Source organism: Liolophura sinensis, chromosome 11 (genome assembly GCF_032854445.1).
Source record: "Liolophura sinensis isolate JHLJ2023 chromosome 11, CUHK_Ljap_v2, whole genome shotgun sequence".
NCBI lineage: Eukaryota > Metazoa > Mollusca > Polyplacophora > Chitonida > Chitonidae > Liolophura > Liolophura sinensis.
The window spans coordinates 2,418,719-2,445,063 of NC_088305.1; the positions used below are offsets into that span (position 1 = coordinate 2,418,719).

The 26,345-nt window shown below is 37.8% G+C and overlaps 1 protein-coding gene across 1 annotated transcript in view; it reads right to left on the reverse strand.

The window, feature by feature from the left end:
• The window catches only part of LOC135477756 (ATP-dependent translocase ABCB1-like), a 78,070-nt gene that overhangs the window by 28,318 nt on the left and 23,407 nt on the right, over positions 1-26,345 (reverse strand). The window contains 7 exon segments of the mRNA XM_064757959.1: positions 226-397; positions 632-803; positions 2,795-2,880; positions 3,769-3,971; positions 4,593-4,738; positions 10,865-10,990; positions 20,659-20,789. Coding sequence (XP_064614029.1) covers positions 226-397; positions 632-803; positions 2,795-2,880; positions 3,769-3,971; positions 4,593-4,738; positions 10,865-10,990; positions 20,659-20,713 — 960 coding nt within the window. The 5' untranslated portion in view covers positions 20,714-20,789.

Sequence of the window (26,345 nt, forward strand, 5' to 3'; positions counted from 1 at the left end):
CGACTAAATGTCAGGATGACCAGAGTGAGTTTCCAGCCATACACAAAATCCACTCACCTTCGACATGAGGAAAGCGGCGAAGGCCATTGCGTGACTAACTGTCAGGATGACCAGAGTGAGTTTCCAGCCGTACACAAAATCCACTCACCTTCAACATGAGGAAAGCAGCGACTAACTGTCAGGATGACCAGAATGAGTTTCCAGCCGTACACAAAATGCACTCACCTTCGACATGATGAAAGCGGCGAAGGCCAGTGCAGGACTAACTGCCAGAATGACCAAAGTGAGTTTCCAGCCATACACAAAGCCGATGATGATTCCGGCCAAACAAGCCGACATCCATTGGAAGAAACTGCCGATCTTGTCACCCAATCCCTCTCGGATCTTGTTCACGTCACTGAAACAAATGTTTTTAAATGTGCGTCTTGGTAAGACTATCATGAAATTCCTGCCACCTACATCTGCAAAATTACTATTACCAACACAGCATACTGCATCTTCCTAATTCTGACCAAGCCATGGTTCTAGGGGACGTGTAAGTTCTATTTAAGCATTTAATGTCGGAATAAAACGATTATAAACTGCGAAAAAATGAATAAGAGGCAGAATTTTGCTACATTCCTTTACTTACTCTGACAGTCTTGTGTTCAACTCTCCAGAGTCATTCATGTCAAACCAGCCAATCTCCTGCCTCAGAATATTCTTGAAAAACTTCACCCTGATGAGCTTGGTCTGACGTTCAGCGGCCATCGCCCACATGGACACCTGGAGGTAGCCCACCAAGATGACTGCACAAGCAATACCTGGTCGACAAACCACAAAAGAACTTGTCACGCTGAATTCTTATCTGAGACAGAACGGATGTGTATGAGACTGCATGTATTACGTCTATTTGATATTTGTTTTATTGTTCTCTAAAACTTTATTACTGTAATTCTTCAACCTTTTCGCACTGAAAGTTGGTCTTTCGTATGTGAAAAGGTTGGGGAATTAGGGTGGGGAATGTTTTACTTGAACAATGGTGGTCAGTTTTATTGGAGGAGGGAAGAGGAAGGCCTGTCATAAACCATCGACCTCTGGCAAGTTACTACCAGCCTTTCCAAAACCTGACATGCATACTTGAACTCCTTACTGGTTCAAGACAAGATGATTTAATGATCATTAGACTGTGTAAAAAGCAATATGAGTGTAGTTGACTTCAAACCGTCATATGCACCAGACCCAGTTAACGTAGGAGTGTAAATACAACACTGTCAACTGTTCGCCTGATTGGGATTGAACTCACACCTGGTGATGCGACAAGCACCTTAACCAATTAGCCAGGCCCTGCTCTAAGATTTATCTTTGAGTTTTTTTATTGTAACAATGATCAACTTCTGTCTCTGATAAACTAGAAGGCACTCCAAAATCACAAACCTCCACCCCAGCTAAATGTGAAAATTTCCGCCATAAAAACAAAAAAACAAATACATTTCTATCCAAAAATTTTTTCACCTAAAAGTTTCTGACTCAAAATTTTTATTTTAATCCAAAATGTTTTCATTTCTTAACGATTTTTCTTACCTTGATTTTTGTTTTTTACCTTGAAGATTTTAAATTTTATACAATGAAGACATTTTTTTTTTCTACACTGAATATATTTCGTTCTTCAAGAACTATAGGTTCAAGATTCACCAGGACAGCGACACAACCCTTTCGATTTTATGCTACAACTGAACCTGCCGGAAAATGAATCAATCATGCAAACCTTCCTGGTTAGGCCAGACCGTAACAGCCGAATGGTCCAGCACCATCTCTGAATAGTAATAATAACTACTCACCTATGTAATATTAACTACTCACCTATGTAATATTAACTACTTACCTATGTAACAGTAACTACTTACCTATGTAACAGTAACTACTTACCTATGTAACAGTAACTACTTACCTATGTAATATTAACTGCTTACCTATGTAATAGTAATTACTTACCTATGTAATATTAACTACTTACCTATGTAATAGTAATTACTTACCTATGTAATATTAACTACTTACCTATTTATTAGTAACTACTTACCTATGTAATATTAACTACTTACCTATGTAACAGTAACTACTTACTTATGTAACAGTAACTACTTACCTATGTAACAGTAACTACTTACCTATGTAATAGTAACTACTTACCTATGTAATAGTAATTACTTACCTATGTAATATTAACTGCTTACCTATGTAATAGTAACTACTTACCTATGTAATATGGACTACTTACCTATGTAATAGTAATTACTTACCTATGTAATATTAACTACCTACCTACGTATTAGTAACTACTTACCTATGTAATATTAACTACTTACCTACATGTATGTAACAGTAACTACTTACCTATGTAACAGTAACTACTTACCTATGTAATAGTAACTACTTACCTATGTAACAGTAACTGCTTACCTATGTAACAGTAACTACTTACCTATGTAATAGTAACTACTTACCTATGTAATAGTAATTACTTACCTATGTAATATTAACTGCTTACCTATGTAATAGTAACTACTTACCTATGTAATATTAACTACTTACCTATGTATTAGTAACTACTTACCTATGTAATATTAAATACTTACCTATGTAACAGTAACTACTTACCTATGTAACAGTAACTACTTACCTATGTAACAGTAACTACTTACCTATGTAATAGTAACTGCTTACCTATGTAATAGTAACTACTTACCTATGTAACAGTAACTACTTACCTATGTAATAGTAACTGCTTACCTATGTAATAGTAACTACTTACCTATGTAATAGTAGGCAAACGTCTTCATCTGCTCGAGAAGATTGGGTACCTCTGTAATAGGCACGCTGTGGTTATCACGCAGATACCTGAAATATATCAACATAAAGCAGTTCCACAGAAAAATGTATCCAGATTAACCATTTGGCTATGTTTTTATCTTTAAGGTAAAAACATTTATTTATTTATCTTATTTTATTTCTCTTTTTTTTTTTAAAGCCATACTTGAGAATGTTTCACTGCTAAAATGTTGGTCAACTTTTATTGGTGGAGAAAAACACTGTCCTGAGTAAACCACCAACTTTAGTTTCATTATTAACCATTTTAGTATATTTATTTATTTATTTATTTGATGACATTATATTAAACACAGAATGACGTTTGAACAAAAGATAATACATTGTATTTGATTTATTTATTTATTTGATTAGTGTTTTTTGCCGTACTCTATAATATTTCACTTATATGACGGTGACCAGCATTATGGTGGGAGGAAACCGGGCAGAGCCCAGGGCAAACCCACAACCATCCGCAGGTTGCTGGCAGACCTTCCCACGTACGGCCAAAGATACATTGTAAACTATAACATTGTAACATTTCTGAGGTAACAATATTCCAGTAGAATATGATCCTACCCGAAAGATGAATAGAACTCTGGGAATCAGGAAAAGACAAGTCCAATTTATAGTCACGCTCAAAACATTAGGTCACATGCAGTAAACACAGACACATTTCCCACCAGCCTTGACTGTAACGGCACTGACGTTATATTTATTTATCTGATTAGTGCTTTTCGCCGTACTCAATAATATTTCGCAGCGGCCAGCATTATGGTGGGAAGAAACCAGGCAGACCCCGGTGGAAACCCATGACCATGCGCAGGCTGCTGACAGACCTTCCCACGTATCACTGACGTTATACAACAACCACTGGTCAGTGCAATGCAGTGTAAGTCTTGTTGTCCGGGACGTACTCACTCTTGTATCGTCACGTTCCGAAAGTATTCATCAGATGTTATACCCTGCTCTCCCAAAACTCTGAAGAGAACGCCATAGCCGACAAAAGAGTCCACCATATCTCCAAACACGATAATCATACAGGGCAATGCTGCCCCATGGACACAGGCTCCAAGTGTGCCCAGTATCATGAGGATGAAGTCCAGACATGTAGCAAAACGGAACTGCAACAGGAACATCGCACATATAGTCAGTGCCAGTCAATCAAAGAAGTTCTCTATGTACAACCCTATAATTAGCCACTAGCCAGCCAGTGGTGTACCTTTGAAATGTCTCCGGAATGATAGCAGAATGGCTGTGGAATGATTGTAGAATGACAGTGGAATGCCTGCTGAATGGCAGTGGAATGTCTGTGGAATGGCTATGGAATGATTTTGGAATGACACTGTAATGATGGTGGAATGGCTGTGAAATGGTTGAGATTTGCTTGTGGAATGGTTGTGAAATGTCACTGGAATGATTGAGAAATGCCTGCTGAATGCCTATGGAACAATTGTGGAATAAGAAGAGATTGGAAACTTAAAAATACACTCAGCCTTACAGGATAAATTACACAGGATTATCACCTTTCAAACCTTTACGTGAAGCAGTTCTTCAAATAAAGTTTTGACAGAAGAAACAAATATATCTAAAAAAAAAGGGAAGAAAGCGTAAAATTTACCAGACTCATTCAGGAGCATCAGGCTTACTCAAAACTCAACAAATTCTTTAAGTTTATACCATAATACAACCCACAATACGGACGTATTCAGCTTTTTCGTACCAGACGCCATACATGTACTCACCAGTTCAAAGGTTCCCACCATTTTGATCTCCTCTTTCTTTTTTGCATCATCTTTTCCGTTGTTCTCGTCTGCACCACCGGATTTCCCATTAGGCATGTCAACAGCCGCACCATTACTCATATTTGCAGATTTCCCTCCTTTTGAGTCTATCAAATAAAATTTACAATAATACAGAAATAAGAACTTGGGAAGAAATATTACAGAGCTAATAATGTGCAGTTAACAGCTCAATGCACAGATTTCTACATGTACTGTCACTCATATTCATGACAGAAATCAGATTTAAGTGTTGAGGGTACTGAAGTGGCCAGGGTTATCTTCACTTCGAATTGGTACCAAGGCTACTAAAGAGCTCACCAGTATGATACATGTGAATGCAAAACTTCAGCTCAATGCATAAAACTGACTTTGTGAATTTGGTAATTTAGTGTTATTAATATGCTCAAGGAGCATCATTGTGCTTCATATGCATGCGAAACTTCAGGTCAATACATGCAAAACTTCAGGTCAATACATGCAAAACTTCAGGTCAATACATGCGAAACTTCAGGTCAATACATGCAGTACGTTTTAAGATACCAACCCTATCACATTGTTTAACAGTGATTCTAATACACACATCCCATCAACAATGGAATATCACCCCCACCCCCACCCCCCATCTCCTTGGATATTCTGTTCTACGTGTGTGCAAACACTGAGGTTAATATATGTAGTACATTTTGAGAAACCACCCTTAACACTTTGTTTAACACTGATTCTTATACACAATACACTAAGTCAGGAATTCTAGTAGTTATCATGTTTGGTTGGAGGGGGGGGGGATATAAAATATTTACATGGTAAGTGTCGAAATTGTCAGCAGTATCAGCTGACACACTCACTGTAAATATTTCGTATCCCCATTAAACCACACAATTAATAACAAATTCATTATCCCAAAGTGCTTCAAAGTTGTACTAAATTTATGGAAAAAAAAACAAAACAGGTGGTTGTTAGATCTGATACAAATCGTGTTTATTAATAGCTTGTCATGCCACGACAAGCATCCTCATTTGCATATAAACCGTTCACTTTTAAGCGGCCAACTACACTGAAAGGCAATGTAAGGCAAACAACTTGCGAAAAGTTCAACAGCATTGACTTTAACGGAAAACGAAAACCAGAAGCAGGAATTGGGAGGAAGTATTCACATGAACGAGGTCTCTGGTTTGATCACCGCAGGGATGGTAAAAAACGGTCACTTTGGATTTATAGCAATGTTGAAAGAGCCAGTTTTGTAACAGATGAAGAGAGATTTCACTCCTGACTTAGCTGATGTGCAGTTAACAGCTGTTGTGGGAGAATTACATGTTGACACATGACCTTATTGATACACTGCTAATGATGACAGGCCTTTGTGTCCAGTGACTGCCATTATCTGTGCTAACCTAAAGAGATTTCGTGACAAAACTGTCGTACCTGTGGCTCTCACACAGTGGTTTGTGTATTTCCTGGAAAACTTACACAATGTTTGACAGCCGAGACATGAAAGATGCCAGTGTTTTCTCTCCTACAGTAGAGTTGCAATACCATGTTTCATCCCTCAAAAGTAATCACGCGGGCGTTGCCACAACCCAAAACACTGTGGATGTTATTTGTTGACATAGATTTGATGAAAGATGCAACAGGACATAACGGATCAAATGAGGATTCCGTCATGACACCACCCAACGATTCGCAATCGTTCTCGCGATGATTTTTGTTAAGTTCATCAACACTCTTTTTAATGTACTTCCACTCTGTACTGTCATCAGTGAAAACCTTGAAAGTTTCCTTACTCACAGAATGCATATTTTCTTTTCCTCTACGACAAAAATATAGTATAATGTGGAACTGCGCTTTGTTAAACAGGCCTACTGTTGTTTGAGTTGACATGAACATTGAATGGTACATTTTATCTTTGTACTCCTGTGAAATTACAGGATGATGTTCTACGGCGCCATTTCACAACCACCCAAGTTCAACGAGGGCTGCTTGGAAAACAACATTTGAATCAGAAAAGCAAGAGTCTCAAATTTCTTATCATGTGGTGGGCTCTTAAGGCACCGGCTCAGGGAACACCTGTTCTCTAATAATGTGAATTTGTAGCAGTCTTCCCCAGGCTTTCTAGCATCCACGTAAAAATTTGTCAGAGCCTCATTTAGTTGAACTCGTCAAACCTTTCAGTCAGCAAGTTTTTGTTTCTCTGCTAAATACTCCCTAAGGGTGTTGGCAGCTGATTTGTTTTGCTCGCAGGGTGTTACTCGAGTGTAGTCGCTGTCCTTTTTCGATAATCTTAGCTGCGGTCGCCTCGTTGAAACGTTAGGTTATCAACATTATTCTTGACAGCTGGCAGATGTCAAATTTCACACGCATCCAATTCGGTGGTGCGGAAGCAAGGTTTTACCATGTCAGGTGTGTGGAAATGAGATTTCGCCATATCGGGTTTGTGGGAATAAGTTTTTGCCACATCAGGTGGGTAGGGAACCTGAAATGAGCCCTGATCAGAGGGTAACTGAACAATCAAATAGCTCAGAAATTACTCTGATAACAGAGTGATAATAAGGGGATAATAAAGTAATTTACGGTATTTAATATGTACACACGGAATCAACAAGGGAATATCCCCTTTGTGCTATTCTGCTCTACATGTGTGCAAACCCCGAGCTCAATATCTGCAGAACTTTTTGAGATACTAGCCCTTACATTTTGTTTCGCATTGCTTTCTCTATTATTCGATGTTGACACCATACTTTGTACAAGCGAGCTAAACATGTACCGACAGAGAACCACTCTTATATGATGGCGGCCAGCATTTTGATGCAAAAAAACTAGGCAGAGTCCAGGGGAAACCCACGACCATCCACTGGTTGCTGCCAGACCTTCCCACGAATCACCCGATAGGAAGCCAGCATGAGCTGGACCAACTCACAGCAACCATATTGGTGATTAAGAGGCTCCTGGATCATTGCTCCCCCTCAGGTACGTAGGCCCCCAGGAGCCAATCAGCTGCAGTAGCTTTTTTAAACACTTTTAAGTTTCCTAAATTCTGACAGAAAGATCATCTGGTTTGTGTTAACAATTCATGCAGTTTATTTGAATGGGTTTTTATGCATTTATTTGATTTGATTTGGTTTAACCTCACAGTGAAGGACTTAACACATATAATTGTGAGGATCACCATGGTGAAAGCTCTAAATGCCCAACACCAAGCAAAGAATCAACATTCCTTTTTTTGAAGCATCATACTGCAGTACACATACTGGTAATAGGGGAGATTTGTGAAATCCGGCCAGTTCCCTCCACAGAGCATGAAGAATAATGTCATAAAACATGTAACAGTTTTCTGCCCAATGCCAAATAAGTGAAGAATCAGCTACTCTGTTCTACAGGCACAATACTGATGTACAATGAACTGCTTTCTGCCCAATGCCAAATAAGTGAAGAATCAACTACTCTGTTCTACAGGCACAATACTGATGTACAATGAACTGCTTTCTGCCCAATGCCAAATAAGTGAAGAATCAACTACTCTGTTCTACAGGCATAATACTGATGTACAATGAACCGCTTTCTGCCCAATGCCAAATAAGTGAAGAATCAACTACTCTGTTCTACAGGCACAATACTTCTGTACAATGAACTGCTTTCTGCCCAATGCCAAATAAGTGAAGAATCAACTACTCTGTTCTACAGGCACAATACTTCTGTACAATGAACAGCTTTCTGCCCAATGCCAAATAAGCGAAGAATCAACATTTCTGTTCTACAGGCACAATACTTCTGTACAATGAACTGCTTTCTGCCCAATGCCAAATAAGTGAAGAATCAGCTACTCTGTTCTACAGGCATAATACTGCTGTACAATGAACTGCTTTCTGCCCAATGCCAAATAAGTGAAGAATCAACATTTCTGTTCTACAGGCATAATACTGCTGTACAATGAACTGCTTTCTGCCCAATGCCAAATAAGTGAAGAATCAGCTACTCTGTTCTACAGGCATAATACTGCTGTACAATGAACTGCTTTCTGCCCAATGCCAAATAAGTGAAGAATCAGCTACTCTGTTCTACAGGCACAATACTTCTGTACAATGAACAGCTTTCTGCCCAATGCCAAATAAGTGAAGAATCAGCTACTCTGTTCTACAGGCATAATACTGCTGTACAATGAACTGCTTTCTGCCCAATGCCAAATAAGTGAAGAATCAACATTTCTGTTCTACAGGCATAATACTGCTGTACAATGAACTGCTTTCTGCCCAATGCCAAATAAGTGAAGAATCAACTACTCTGTTCTACAGGCATAATACTGCTGTACAATGAACTGCTTTCTGCCCAATGCCAAATAAGTGAAGAATCAGCTACTCTGTTCTACAGGCACAATACTTCTGTACAATGAACAGCTTTCTGCCCAATGCCAAATAAGTGAAGAATCAGCTACTCTGTTCTACAGGCATAATACTGCTGTACAATGAACCGCTTTCTGCCCAATGCCAAATAAGTGAAGAATCAACATTTCTGTTCTACAGGCATAATACTGCTGTACAATGAACTGCTTTCTGCCCAATGCCAAATAAGTGAAGAATCAACATTTCTGTTCTACAGGCATAATACTGCTGTACAATGAACCGCTTTCTGCCCAATGCCAAATAAGTGAAGAATCAACATTTCTGTTCTACAGGCATAATACTGCTGTACAATGAACCGCTTTCTGCCCAATGCCAAATAAGTGAAGAATCAACATTTCTGTTCTACAGGCATAATACTGCTGTACAATGAACTGCTTTCTGCCCAATGCCAAATAAGTGAAGAATCAACTACTCTGTTCTACAGGCATAATACTGCTGTACAATGAACTGCTTTCTGCCCAATGCCAAATAAGTGAAGAATCAACTACTCTGTTCTACAGGCATAATACTGATGTACAATGAACCGCTTTCTGCCCAATGCCAAATAAGTGAAGAATCAACTACTCTGTTCTACAGGCATAATACTGCTGTACAATGAACTGCTTTCTGCCCAATGCCAAATAAGTGAAGAATCAACTACTCTGTTCTACAGGCATAATACTGATGTACAATGAACTGCTTTCTGCCCAATGCCAAATAAGTGAAGAATCAACATTTCTGTTCTACAGGCATAATACTGCTGTACAATGAACAGCTTTCTGCCCAATGCCAAATAAGTGAAGAATCAGCTACTCTGTTCTACAGGCATAATACTGCTGTACAATGAACTGCTTTCTGCCCAATGCCAAATAAGTGAAGATTCAACATTTCTGTTCTACAGGCACAATACTGATGTACATGTACAATGAACCGCTTTCTGCCCAATCCCAAATAAGCGAAGAATCAACTACTCTGTTCTACAGGCATAATACTGCTGTACAATGAACTGCTTTCTGCCCAATGCCAAATAAGTGAAGAATCAACATTTCTGTTCTACAGGCATAATACTGCTGTACAATGAACAGCTTTCTGCCCAATGCCAAATAAGTGAAGAATCAGCTACTTTGTTCTACAGGCATAATACTGCTGTACAATGAACTGCTTTCTGCCCAATGCCAAATAAGTGAAGATTCAACATTTCTGTTCTACAGGCACAATACTGATGTACAATGAACCGCTTTCTGCCCAATGCCAAATAAGTGAAGAATCAACTACTCTGTTCTACAGGCACAATACTTCTGTACAATGAACAGCTTTCTGCCCAATGCCAAATAAGCGAAGAATCAACATTTCTGTTCTACAGGCATAATACTGCTGTACAATGAACTGCTTTCTGCCCAATGCCAAATAAGTGAAGAATCAACATTTCTGTTCTTCAGGCATAATACTGCTGTACAATGAACTGATTTTTGCCCAATGCCAAATAAGTGAAGAATCAACATTTCTGTTCTACAGGCATAATACTGCTGTACAATGAACTGCTTTCTGCCCAATGCCAAATAGGTGAAGATTCAACATTTCTGTTCTACAGGCATAATACTTCTGTACAATGAACTGCTTTCTGCTCAATGCCAAATAAGCGAAGAATCAACTACTCTGTTCTACAGGCATAATACTGCTGTACATGGAACTGCTTTCTGCCCAATGCCAAATAGGTGAAGAATCAACATTTCTGTTCTACAGGCATAATACTGCTGTACATGGAACTGCTTTCTGCCCAATGCCAATTAAATGAAGAATCGAAAAACTGTTCCTGAAGAGTAATGCTATGGAACATGTTACAATATGTATGCGACTGACCTATAACCTCGACAGGGGGTAGTTTTTTACTGGGACTGTTCTCATCATCTGTTTGTACAGGGGAGTAGGACATCTCCATGTCGCCCTTGTCTACTTTGACTGGCACTTCTGAGGCAGACACATTTCCTGAAACAACAAACAGTTTACAATGTGTACAACACAGTTTACAAATGTATACAACAAACAGTTTACAAATGCATACAACACAGTTTGCAAATGAATACAACACAGTTTACAAATGCATACAACACAGTTTGCAAATGTATACAACAAACAGTTTACAAATGTATACAACACAGTTTACAAATCTATAGAACAGTTTACATATGTATACAACACAGTTTACAATGTATACAACAAACAGTTTATAAATGCATACAACACAGTTTACAAATGTATAAAACACACAGTTTACAAATGTATACAACACACAGTTTACAAATGTATACAACAAACAGTTTAAAAAAAATGTATTAAAAACATATTGAAAATGTATACAACAGTTTACAAATATATAAACAGTGGGCAAATGTATACAACACATTTTCAGGTCCCCTTACTACCAGTGACAATTATATAATTTATAACACAATATTCAGATGAAAAGGTAATTTAGATAAAAACAAATGAAACAGCTGACCATGGTTTCTAGCCATATAAATGAAACTTACACACCTATATGTAATAGAATCTGCAACTTTCTGATCTTTCATACACAAGCTCTCGGATTCATCAGCACCCACTGTACTACCTGTCAGGCTTTGAAATTAAGGTCACATATACTGTACTGCACTAAGTCTTTACCATATCTGCGCCCAAAAGTTTACCTGTGCGGGCATTCTGAGATCTCTAGACGTCTATGTAGATTTGCTTCAACTGCTACACTTGATCAATCACAGGTAGTACTATAGTGTGATTTTGTTTTAAATTACAAGAAAATGGTTTAGTGCACATGTACTTCAGCATGGATGTCTTGTCCTTTGTATGGATTGCTGCATCATAAGAATTACTGTGTTTCCTTGGAAACATACATGTAGCTACAGCAGATGCCAGACAACGCGAGTTAATACATCATAAGGTACAAGGCACAGGGAAGATAAGAAGTCAGTAACCATGGTAACGGTCGAGTTTGTGACATGGTAATATGTGTATGTATGTACAATGGGATCAATGAGTTGACAAATCATTAGCAAATCAAACAGGAAGTCACAAGCTACAGAAAACTGTTCAAATACATGTACTAAAACAAGCCAACTGCAAAGATCAAAAAATTATTTCTTACTTAAAATGTATTAAATTCTAATTGTTGCTCGAGTTCCGGGGGTTAATGGCAAGCTGTATAATCTAAAATTGAGCTCTTACTTTTGCTGAACATCAGACTGTTGCCATGGTATAAACATGGATGTGTATTTTAGTGCTGCACACTTTCATATTTACGTATTTGATTGATTGGTGTTTTATGCCATAGTCTAGAATATTTCACTTATGGTTAGCATTATGGTGGGAGGAAACGGAGCAGAGCACACGGGGGGGAATCCACAACCATCTGTAGGTTGCTGCCACACTTTCATATTTACGTATTTGATTGATTGGTGTTTTATGCCATAGTCTAGAATATTTCACATATGGTTAGCATTATGGTGGGAGGAAACGGAGCAGAGCACACGGGGGGGGGGGGGGGGAATCCACAACCATCTGTAGGTTGCTGCCACACTTTAACAGACATAAATCTTCATTTTTAGCACACAAAAGGGCAATGTTGGACATTGTACGAAACTTTTTGAATGTGATAAACTTCAGAGCTCCAAAACATACACAATACTAATGACACGCGCTAAGAGGTGAAGGACTTCCAGTCTTTATATCAATGTTTAATGCACATCCATTTACACAACATCAACAATGGACCAAACCTATCAAATCCAGAGATTTACCATGAAACCTACACTTACTTGTATATGTACCTTAGTTCCACTCAACACAAAACACTAGCAATGAGGCTTTATAACGTCATAAAAATGGAAAATGTCTCCAGAACAAAAACCAAAACAAACCAAACAAACTAAGCGCCAGTAAATGCCCACTAGCTTTCCATAACAGATGCAGTAAGATGCCTTTTCCAGGTGCCTGATACAAGTACATGTATGGTGTAGCTTTACTGTGTCTTACTGATTCTGCTGCTAACCATCAGACCTGCACTATTCGGCTTTAGAAAGTGATACTGTGTCCACCTGATCAATGTTAACTTAAGACAAATGTGTCTAACTTTCAGTATACCAAAACCTAAGAGTTTTAGAAGGTTTTAAATTTTGACTTAGGTCAGAAATGGCTTTGTGTGCAATCAGCCCCTGGCGTCATTACTTTAAATACGGCTAAAAGAGAGCACGGAGTAAGATGAATAGTTACTTATGATACTGCTGCAGAATGTCCCCAAGGGGCTTTTATAGAACATCTTAGAAAGGTGTTTAAGATTTGTTTAGAACATAGAATTATATCCTAGTGACAAAAAAAAAACAAACTATGTTTCAGAACCAAAATAATATTTTAAGCCGTATATTTTCCTCTAGAAATGCACTTTTTGGGGGGGACAAATTTTTAGATCTATTACGGTATTTAAAATGGGGTGTAGGCCTGATAATAGCCCTGTACATGTATACAGTTCTCCAGCATAAAACCCCAGGGTAGGCCCACCTGGCTCCTAAGGTCAACACAAAACAAGGTCAATTTCAGGCAACTCTAGGGCAGGTTACATCAGCTTTTCATCTCTTCTTTTGCTCCCTGATTTTCACAAAACATGAGGCGTGATAAACGTAATAGCTTGTCAAACTGCTTCACAATAACCCATGTGTATCTGACAGTGTGGTTAAAAATGATTCATTTAATTATCAATGAGTGTAATATCAACATACCGTAAATCACCTAAAGTTCAGCATTTTTATTTATGTATTTAACTGATTGGTGTTTTATGCCATACTCAAGAATATTTCACTTATACGACGGCAGCCAGCATTAGGGTGGGAGGAAACCCAGTCAGCATTTTCAAGTGTACATGTATTTGGCTTGACTGATCTACCTTATGATTGTAAGACCACTAACAAGTTTCTGTGAAGTTTAATCAATTTCTTAAGAAACACTTCTTAGGCTTGTAGGCTTCAAACTGTCATTTAAAGCCTTCATGTGCTTTTAAAAGTGCACTTTGACACACAAAGCTTGCACAGAAATACAGTACATGTAATTAGCCTGTGACCTTTACAATTATGTACCCGTACGAGAAGTTGCCAGTGTTTCCCAACTCTCTCCCAAGTAATACCCCACCTTTCTTCATAACCATAACAAGCTTAAAAGGCAATGTTACAGGAGAGAAAAAACAGAAACATCACAATTTCACTAGAGATTTAACAAAGTTACTCATGATGTCTCAGTCTGTGGGTTCTAAAGGTGTTTTAAACTTCAAAGCTATTCTTTGGATGGTAGGGTATGATACCATATTGGAAGAATGTAAGTTTCAGCACCAAAAATAATATATAATCACATATATATATATATATATATATATATATATATATATATGTATTTTTATTTTTTAATTATCAACACATTAAAAGGGTCAGGAATTTCAGTAACAAAACTGATCAATCAAAACAAGCCATTTGTCAAAAAGTCCATTCACTCTGGATGAACAGGTAGTTCAGAATACCAACTGGTACTAATCCTGCAGGTAGGCTAAGCTACAAAGCCATTAGCACCGGTAGTAATTAACAAGTACAGGTGAGCTAATACATCCACAACTTAAGACGCCAGGTAACTCAGGTAGGCTTCTCTTTCAGCTCTGGACGAACAGGTCACTGGATCAGTATTAGGGCATGAGAGTTTTTATTTTAAGACTAAGAGGACGCCTTATTAAATAAGACATTAATGACAAAAATTAAAATTAGCCATTAAATTCAAATCCTGAAACAATCAGGAATGTTATCTCAAACCTTGTTACTAGGTCTGACCTAATATGTTAAAGACGTCTTTGTTATCTCGGAGCCAGGTGTATCAGTAATGCACAAGATGTACATCATTAAAGTAATAACAAATAACATATGTTTGAACAAAAACAAAAAAAAAAACAAGAAAAATGAAGCTGGTTGGTGCAGGGACTTGTTACATTTCCTGGTTCCATACACCATTTACCTGTCTAGTTTTCTCGATACAGTCATGCCTTAATTTGACCTAGCACGGCATGTACACCACATTGGCTAAGACAACACACATCAGATAATTTGCATGTGTATACATACCTTACTAATTCTAGACAAAAGAGCAGGGATTACTGTGGGTGGGAATCGTCCCAAACAGAACCACAGATGTGAGGTAGCCTCAGATTTGTCTAAAGCAGCCCATGAATGACCCCCAGCCGGCAGGCAGACAAGTTTAACACATGGACATGGCCACTAGCCTCTCCCTGGTAGCCCCATGATTCACGATTCCTGCACATGCCCACAAAGGTACATGAGCAAATTGATCAATAATCTGTTGCTAGGCAACAATGGCGCTCGTGTCAGGAGCTGTGTTTACAGCAGAAGAGGATAGCTACTGCGTTCACCTCGACAGCCTGAAAGGTACAGCTGTTGGGCTGACTACACAAACTAGCCTTGGTATTTACACTATCCATAAATAGTAGTTCTTGGGGGAATCTGGAGGATAACATTTTAAAGTACTAAATACAGTAGAATCTCTAAAGAAAAGACAAAAAACTAAAAATAATAATAAACAAATACAAGAAGAAATGAGTGTGTATAGAAGTGAATGTGACACACACAAACTCCTCATGCAGATTCAGCAGAAATCTGACCGACTTTGTTAGTTTGAACAAATAGGAAGTACTCTATCCTCACATAAGCCTTTATAATACTAATAATGATGATACTAGTAATAATAATAATTCTTTATTTCAGACTGAATATTCCAGATTTCATATTTTAACGAAGAAAAAGGGATATAAAGATGTATAACTTATTTGACAGGTATATTTCATGGGATTGTGAGCTAAAAATAAATGATTATAAAGGAGGAAAGACTCATCAGTACATGAATATGTAAAAAGCATTGCAGATTGAGACCTGAAAAAATACGCATGTTTTTCCTACCTCCTTCAACCGGAGACCTCTTTACCACCCAATCCCCCATCTCCCAAACCTATGGCTATTTAATTAATTATTTAAGAATCATTACAGAAGTGCTATAATAATAATAATAATAATAATAACATGATTTTGGGTTTTAACAATATCCTTTCATGAATTATTGATCCTTTTACAGATAAAACCTCACACAGGGTCCTGGGATACAGCACAAATGAAAACAATCAAAACTCATGAGACCTAGCATACACTGTGTGTCATACATATCTTTGTATTGTTTACCTGTAAATGAGACATGTTCATTTATAATTAAGCATCAGTGTGTCACAGATGCTCAATGCTATCCGCAGTTCTGTCCAGGGGACAGTTTTTCACCGACTCTCCTGTGCAGAGGCCAGCAGGACAAGTCAATGATACCTTGCTGTACCCATTTGGACAGACAGGCATCAAGCTCCAGGTTGTATGTCAGCAATAATAACAGTTTTTGGCTTTGCTCTTCAATTAACCCTCAAGTCAATGTACATACATGTACAACCACATTATTTGGTCTAAGTACCAGCTCTGTTGATCACTCTGTTGGAAAGAAGACAATGGAAAGAGTAAAGGCAGAGGACTTCTCACAGCTCTCACCCACAGGCTGCAACAAAAGCCAAACCCATCCTTTATTTACATGTCCTGCTCATGTATGTAATATTTTGCTCATGTATGTAATATTTTGCTCATACACAACAATATGCTGAACACAGGAAATCAGTTATAAGCCAGTTATCGTTGTTACTGTATCAGAAGGTCAAGTACACGCAAACATATGTGTTAACACGAACACATGTGAAACTACTAGTTGTCAACAAACCCACCATGTGGGCACAACTGGGTCAGGCCATCCCACAACTATGTTTGGCACTTCACCTGTCAAGTCAAGCAAGTCAAGAATGGGAACACTTATTAGAAACACAACACCTGTATTCAAGTTTACCTGTATTCAGAGCCATCTTTAGGCAGAGCAGGAAAAAACTTAGCTCTTGGGTGACGAAATCTTCAACAGGTGAATAGTTTTTCTTTGTGAGGTCAGGTATCAGCATACACTATACCTGTGACAATCAGTCCATCCCAAATTGGAGGTATGTAGACTACATTTACCTCAATGTAAACAAGTGTTCCCTTCCTCACACCGCAGAACCCTTAACAATGGTCAGTCAGTGAAGTCAACAGCCTATAGCAACAGTTGATCTAAGGCCATGACCACTGAAGCATGGCAGCATTTTTTATATAACGCACATGTGGGTTAATCCAGTTGTGTGGGGAGGTCTCGGACCATGCTTTTTAGGTATGGGTGTACATACATCAATGCATCTACAATGCTTAGGACATATGCACCTGTGATGATACTATTGTACTAAATAACTCAACAGCAACAACAATCAAAACACGAGGTGGAGATTAGGGCTTAGCCAGATTATTGATCAGATTATGAGATTAAAGGCTCCTGAACAGAAGTTAAATGCTTACTTTATGAACACCTACTGCTTACATAGAATATAGGAAACACTGCATGGCTATCCAGTTATTAAGAACAAGTTATTACCGTAATTCTTCTAATTTTTGTGACAGATATTAGTAGTGCTGAAAGTAGAATATTACATTTCTTTACCAACCTTTTGGAAATGTAAAGATATGAGTATGTTGTTTATCAGATAGTCTAACCATGTGAGGAAAACGAAAATCAATATTCCTGCTAGAATTACTCATATATTGGCTAAAATGAGCAGACTAGGTGTCCCAAAAATTAGAAGAAATAGGGTATGGATCTTTGCCTAAACACCCCATACTATAGGCTGAGATTCATATATAATAATCTCAGCTCTGACACAGCAATATTTATTTATGGTGGGAGGTAACCAGGCAGAGCCTGAGGGGAAACAAATGACCACAGCAATATTTAACTGTCGGCTTGTGTAATCAAATCAATATTTAATCATTTTTCACAATAGTAAATGAGAAAATCCTGAACTTTGGAACTTTGGATTGTAAAAGTCAGTAGTCATGGTTGTTTTAGCGAATTTATATTAAGATCATCTTTCAAAAATTCTGTCCTGTTTTTTGTTGTTGTTGGGTGTAACGAGATCCTATCAGAAAATATAGGGATGGCTGGTTGAGAATTCCATAGCATATATGTGTAGCATATAACTGTATTACAGAATGATTTTCATGAGGACTACTCTACATGTCATTCTTCAACCGTCTCTGCGACCAATATTCTGAAACATTCTGAGAGAACTATGGGGTGTAGAGAAAATTGGTATTTATGAAGCTTCCGTTTCTTGTGACACAAACAAATCATTTTCATAACAATTGTGTGCATAAAAAAGAGAAACTGCTTTAGAGGTTGAAAAGACTGAAGATTTACAGAAGTTTCCATTGCAGAATACCCAGACTGAATGGAATTAAAGGTACACTGAGTGAATCCATGTACACTGTAACGTGAAGCCACGTACACTGTAACGTGAATCCACGTACACAGTAAAGTGAATCCACGTACACTGTTAAGTGAATCCACGTACACTGTAACGTGAATCCACGTACACTGTAACGTGAATCCACGTACACAGTAAAGTGAATCCACGTACACAGTAAACTGAATCCACGTACACTGTAAAGTGAATCCACGTACACTGTAAAGTGAATCCACGTACACTGTAAAGTGAATCCATGATTATGGCTCAATACTACTGGATATTCATTTATTTCATTTGTTTGGTGTTTAACGCCATACTAAAGAATATTTCACTTATGGCGACAGCATTGGTGAGAGGCTTCTGGGCCATTGTCTGCCCTAGAATGGTAGCCTTTGGGCCACTAGAGGCATACCAGTCTACCTGCCCACCTGAATGAACTGCTTGTGCCTTCATTTCCTATCAGGTATATTTTTGAAAGGACTGTTAAAATTTGTTTATCACATATACATGTAGGATGAAAAACTCAAATTATATACACTTGTGAGGAAAGCCAGGTTTATAAATGCTTAAGCAGAGCTACATCTAGAAAATCGAAAAACTGAAAAACCCTGATCACAAAATATCACAAAGGTGACATATGATGGCCCTGCAAGACTTAAGAGTATTTAAGTCTGTGACTGAAAGAATTTGTACGAAAACTTTTTTAGTACACCAGTACTTTTTTTCAATTTACCTGTTAGTTTTAATACAACTTGATTAGTTTGGGAGTCTTAACGGCTGTAAGGAAATCACAGCACCATTAAATGACTGCACCATTAAACCACTATGTTCCTCACTAACCAAAAACATACACCACAGCCAACCCTTCCAAATCCTACTTACATAAAAGATTGAATTTCTAAAAAAACATTCTTGTACATGTAGCATTTTATTTTAAAAGCATGACTTAAGAGAAAAGCTACCAAAAAAAAAAAAAAAAGAAAAAAAAACATCATCTAATCAAAATTTTTGTTAAAATAGGTTGGATTTGATGCAGCGACCTCACGCATGAGGTCAAGACTTCCATATTGAGTCAGGTCTGATGGATCTGCCGTAACAAGGTCAATGGTTTCCCACAGCTGACGCTTACCTGTACATGGACCGCGTATACATGCCGTTTCATCTACATGGGGTTGATTCACAGGACTATAGTAATGTTTGACAATGGTGAATATGTCCTGCCATTCAGTACACCCATTATCTGCTCAGGTATATACCTGTATCCTCACACAGTATGCACAGGTGTACTGTAAATTTCATCAGCTTAAAAAGACCTACTGGTACAGCTAATGTACACAGCCACTACAAACTTGTGAGTTAATAATGTAAATTTTGTTGATTTGAACATTTGCAATGGTGGGATAAAGGTTAATTTTCTTTAATTTTCACATTATTGAAATCTGCACTATACTAAGAGCATTAATTTGAAAAAAATTACTGAATATTACTATTTAAAAAAAAATGCACTTCAAAAGTGAGCGAAATATATTAACAATTTAAAACAGCTATACATGTACAAATAATATCAAGCTCATTATTCCTGCCAAAGGGTGGTGTTTTTGCCAACCTCTTGCTGACTATCATCATATATGTACACGTATATCCACACACATCAGTGTAACAGTCTACACGATAACACCAAACGCCAATCACAGAAATAACTAACTAACATACATGTATGTCTACTTGCGCAGGAATATGTAGCTAATTTCACATGCAGTTGGCAAAGACGGGGTCAGAATTAAGGTACATGTACATGGGCTATGTGCACAAATGCGATAACTACTGTTTGTGTGTTTAGTGAAACGTGTAATTTATGATCCCAACCGAAAGCTAGCAGCTGGCTGTTGACTCTGCCAGGCTGGACTAAGGTGATGATAAAGGGCAATACAACCTTGCCATATAAGGGCAACACAGCCACGCCCACCCACCAACACAAAATGCACATTATCATCACAAACTGACAAACCACCATGACTACAGTTCAAATCCTTAACATCGTCACAACTCTTCATCCCGTACAGCATGATAATCCTTCATCCGTCACAGTATGTGACAAAACTGAAATCAAAATACCCAATCATGTACAATGTTACTGATAGTAACTTAGATGTATATGTATACCTGTAAACAGGAAACATGTGGATAACTAGCCTATCCTCTCTCTTACCGTTTGCTGTGTCAGGCCTGGCAGCCTTGTACCCCAATAGTTTGGGTTCGTCCATGCTGGACTGGTCTCTTTTTGATAGGACGCTGGTCAGGGAACTCAGTATATTAAGCTTCCTTGTAACACGTTCTTATCTAAAAGAAAACAAAACAGAACTTTGTAACAGACTGAGGTTCATCTTTCTCGTGCCAAGCCAGAATACTACGATATTCATATACTCACTTATTTATTTGATTAGTATTATTTTGACTGGGATTAATGTTGTACTTAAATATTTAATTATATTTAATATTTAATATAAAATTTCAAAAGTAAGTCAAAAAAAAAACAGCAGTCAGTTTTGTGGGTGAACAACACTGGAGTGACAACCATTTAATTTGCTATGCTATAACATTAAGAGGACAATATTTTCTACCCACTTCGTCTGTCACTACCCCTTTTCCTTAACCTTTCGCATATGATAAAGCAATTTTCAGTGGAATTTATGCACACTTTTAATTTGAATTTGAAGACCAAACTACTTAGGTTGGATGTGTCATTTTCAGGGATTCACAAAAGTATATTTTTTTCAGTATACACACAATAACGCCTTAAGAATATGCCTGAATACACACCTTGCAAACATGCAAAAAGGCTGAAGAATTACAGTATAAAGAAAATGGTCTCTTAAGCTTATGGACTGTGTTACAGATGTAACATTATATAACATCCCACAACATTACCACGAGCTCGTTACATGTTACATGTAGGCCATGTAAACTGAAATGGAATTAATACATGTATGAACAGATTTTATCTGTGCAAATTAGGACAATGAATTAAACAAATTTATCACAGATGTGCCTGGTCAATATTTAGTAATACCTTAAATGACCTAAAAATAAGACCACAAAAGAGCATTTTTGGTGGCAAATAAATGTCATAAGATATTACTTCTGGTGCTGAAATTTACATTTTCCCTGAAGTATATCATCCTTCCTTTCAAACACCTCTCAGAGAAACTTTTTAAATTTATAGAACTTCCGGAATCTGAAAAAATGAACAACTCAGTCATGGACAAATTTTTATATCATTTAGGGTAGTTATGAAGATTCCGGGTTGCTACATTTCTAAACCAGATTACTATCATGACTGGTTCACTAAGAGTTTTAAACATTGGACAAATAAATAAATAAAAAATAATAGTTCATTTCGTGTCACATTAACCGATAATTTGACATGATTATCTCTTCGCCATACAGAGTATGAGTAAGTATCAGAGCCATACTTTGTGGTATTGATGTATACAGTACCAGCTGTTACACTTTAGGCAATGACATGAGCAAAATTCACCATAGAATTTATTACTTCCATTCTTGTTGTCTGTGTTACTGAAACACTGCCTTTTCTTTTCACCAAGGTGCCTTTTGAGCCTCACTTCAGTCTGTTGAGAAAACTTTATTTTTTACTTTTTTTTGAGTGTGTGTGTATATGTAACAAGCCCGCCTTAGTCTGTTTCACCCCACTCGCCCACCCACAAGCCAAATAAGGGTGGGTAGATATACATTACACACACGTACAGGACAGACATTATAGTTTCAGATAGACTTTGTACATGAGAATGACTTATACCCTGTTCAAATTTTCCCAAATCCACAATAACTTTGCTAGCTGGATGAATCAATAAGATGGCCATTCACATTTCTAGGGCAGCATGTAACGCAGTCTGACAGGTTGCTCCATGCACCAAATGAACACTGTCTGGCTGTTCTGTTTCACTCTTCTTGCAGAATCATCTACAATACTGTCCATGCACATTTCTGGGGCAGCATGTAACCCAGTCTGACAGGTTGCTCCATGCACCAAATGGACACTGTCTGGCTGTTCTGTTTCACTCTTCTTGCAGAATCATCTACAATACTGTCCATGCACATTTCTGGGGTAGCATGTAACGCAGTCTGACAGGTTGCTCCATGCACCAAATGGACACTGTCTGGCTGTTCTGTTTCACTCCCATTGCAGAATCATCTACAATAATGTCCATGCACATTTCTGGGGCAACATGTAACGCAGTCTTATAGGCTGCTCCGTGGACCAAATGGACACAGTCTGGCTGTTCTATTTCACTCCGCAGGGGCACAAAAACTGGGTAATTTTTAACAACATGATTAGGAGTTTATAAACGGGAGAAGCTAAGATTTTCTAAGTTAGCAGCTAATAATAGTTTCAAACTACAGTACTGTATTTGACCTGAATTTCATCCACAACTAGATTACTTTTTTGCCAAATTCTGAAAGTTCTTCTGATCTTAAAAAAACGGTTGATTTTGTTTTTGTTTTCTTTATTCCTTTGCTTTATTTTCCTCAGTTGACCGTTTTGTAGTGTTGAGGTTAATCTGCTGGTCATGTTGAAAAGAAAGGACAATATCTCAGTAACATTTGTTTTTTTGTTGTTTTTTCTTTTAAACATTTGCTTAATCCAGCCCAAGCCATGCCAATAACTTGTATACCTAACTGTCCAATAAACAATGTCGGCTGCAGTATGAGGGAACGATCCAGTTTGATAGAAACAGCCAATTCAGTGTAAAGACTCACTGACCTCGTTTATTCATTATTTCATAATGATTTTTGGGAAGGCCAAAACGTTGCAAGTGCAATTACTGACATGCCAGGAAACACAGGTATCCCATCTCAATTACAGGTATTAACCCATGCTGATTACAGGTAACAAGCTGGAGGTCTTAATATCCTACTAAGACTCACCTGACAGCTATATGTGCACACCTTTACCTAAGTGTAGTCTAACAGTGTCCCATGATTCAGTACCTGGACATACAGGTACACAGAGTTATCCATGCGCGAGTAAACGCCCTGTTTTTATGATAATGCCTTCCACTTGTAGAATACGATAATGCACGTGCTGTGGTATACCATAGATGGTAATACAAAGGGGAGAAAACTCTTTCACACAGTTTCATGCCTATATAAAGCCATCTTTAATACACTCATGTCCTAGAAGCACCATATATGGGCATCTCCACAAGTCTATTCAAGTCAGCCATGCTTCAATGTATGGCAGGACCCCCACCATATGAAGCCGTCCAAGGCTGACTGCACCAAATAACAGGCACGCATTCCCACAACCATGAGAAATCAATATTAATAGCAGAGAGGATATTGATGCTGTTTCACATACCACCTGTACAGATCGAGAACTACATGTGATACCTGAGAGCCATAATCACATGTAAAAACTACAACTAGGTCAAGCAGATAGCCAAGGCACGTGGCTACAGTTCTACACAAAGTCATACTTGTCTGTCATGTGACCGAGACACTAACAAACTACTGTATTTCCACAGAAGTTCAGCAATTTAAAGTAACACATCTTGCTTGATTCAGACTGACTCTTCCACCATGCAGGGCCACTTGAGATTTTTTTGGTGACATTTAATTAATATCTGATCAGTTGAACTCCACTGCTGGCATCAAAAGTGTTATTTTATGGCCTTAATATGCTCCTAAAAACGAATCCTCAGGTGACATTCAGTAGTCTATACCCACTTCCATACCAAACATATTTGTTCATTAAAGTACTACTCTAATTCCTCAATATTTTGAATTTAAAAGAGCGGCTTTCAGTGCAATTTATACACATTTTTAAGCTCACTTTGGAGACTAAATTACAATGGCAGATTGGCCATTTTCAGGGATTCACAAAAAGTGCAATTTCATCAGTCTAAGGGATAATGCCGTCAGAATACGCTTGAATAAACACCTTGCAAACATACATGTAGGCCAAAAGGCTGAAGAATAACAGTACTCAAAGTCTTAAAAAACAGTCTTAAAAGGTCTTAAATTGACATGATGCCAGAACTACAGTTGTTTTTTCCAATTTCACAACAAAAACTCTTCAAACAGGCTGGACAAAGGTAAGATGGACAAATCAATGAGAATTACACAAAATGTTTCACCTGAAGAAAGCTTAACTTAAGCTGAAACAGGGAACTGAGATTATTATTATACCTATTATTTATGTATGTTTACGTACAGTACCTGATAGATTTATTTATTTATTTGATTGGTGTTTTACGCCGTACTCAAGAATATTTCACTTATACGAGCGGCAGCCAGCATTATGGTGGGTAGAAACGGGGCAGAGCCCGGGGGAACAGTACCTGATTGCGGACTAACCCATGTCATATAGGAGACTATATATGTTATAATATACTACAGGGGTCAATTAACACCTTTCAAACTATCAACCAAGAACAGGTATTTCACCACTCATAATCAGTGTCGTTGATTTACGGGTTAACCTGGTCTCGGGCACACGCTTGTTAATACAAATGTTCAGTCTTTGTGTTGACGCCATGACGTAACAATTTCTTTCACCAAGAATGAATGAATGATTATGTCATTGCTTTGCCTCAGTAAATACAGTCTAAATACAGTCTAATGTTGTCACAAGACATCAGGCATGCGAGATACATTAATGAAAATGAACGGCGGAGAACCTGAAATGCCCGGTCAGTCTACAACCACCCACTGGCAAGTGACAGGAAAGCTATCATCATAATAAATACATTCAGCGTACATTAAAACAAAGCTGAAGTGTGAAAAGGGAAATTACACAAATCTATATACAAAGCTCATGTCGGAAATCCAGAAGATTCCCTGTAACTGTTTGACCATGCATGATGAAAGCTGTAGTTTGAACGCTTTGAAGAGACCAGCATGTATATATACTCAAGAGTTTTGTCAAGAAAACGATCAGTGCACTTGATTTAGATGTTTTTGCTCAATATGTAGTCCAAATAATTACCCTTCACAAAATACATGCATCAGCCTCATCCGTGCACAATTACTCTTCAAGATCGGTAAGAAAGTTCCAAGAAATTCATAAAGCTTATTATATCTTTTCAAAATATGGTATCATCTTTAAGCGATTAATACTAGCATAACGGGTACAAGTCTGATATTTTCTGAAGGCCATAACTTGAGCTATTCCTGGAAAATATAGAAACTTTGATTTGATTAGCAAATATGAATTTTTTGCACAAAATCTCTGGTATAGCCTCTTTAAAGAGATATTTGCAACAGCCAAAAAACTGTGCTGCTATTTTAAATATCATCTACATAAAGTTAAGATTTCCAGACGTCTATTGACATGTCTTTGAGTGGACAATGGAAGTGTTATTTGGGGTTTCTCTTCAACCATTCACTCACTCGTCGTTATATTTTGAAACGTGGCCGAAGATTGACTTTTTTTACTGGGTTACCCCCTCTTGTAGAGTACAAGATGTGAGATATTCAGTGACATTCAAATAACATGGCACTGCGTTGTAATTATGCGCAATACCATGTAATTCCAGTTTGGTTGTACAGATCTTTGTGAATTACGAACACTTTATGATACATTATCGATAGAAAGGAAGGTTTTATAGTAGACTTATAATTCGCTTTCAAACGTTACATTGTTTACGTGTGCGATTCACCAGCAAACAAGGCATTGTGGGAACCCCTGTGCTGCTCTATTTGCATGTTGTCTGGTGGGCGAATAGTTCACACCAGTGTTGGATTTCCTCTCTGATTCTCTTAATTGACACTCAGCTTAGTTAGCAGTCCAATGTATGATCATGTTTTCATATTTAGCTGAAGGAACTATAAAAATCTGAATTTCTTTCGACAATATATCCCTTCAAAATTCCA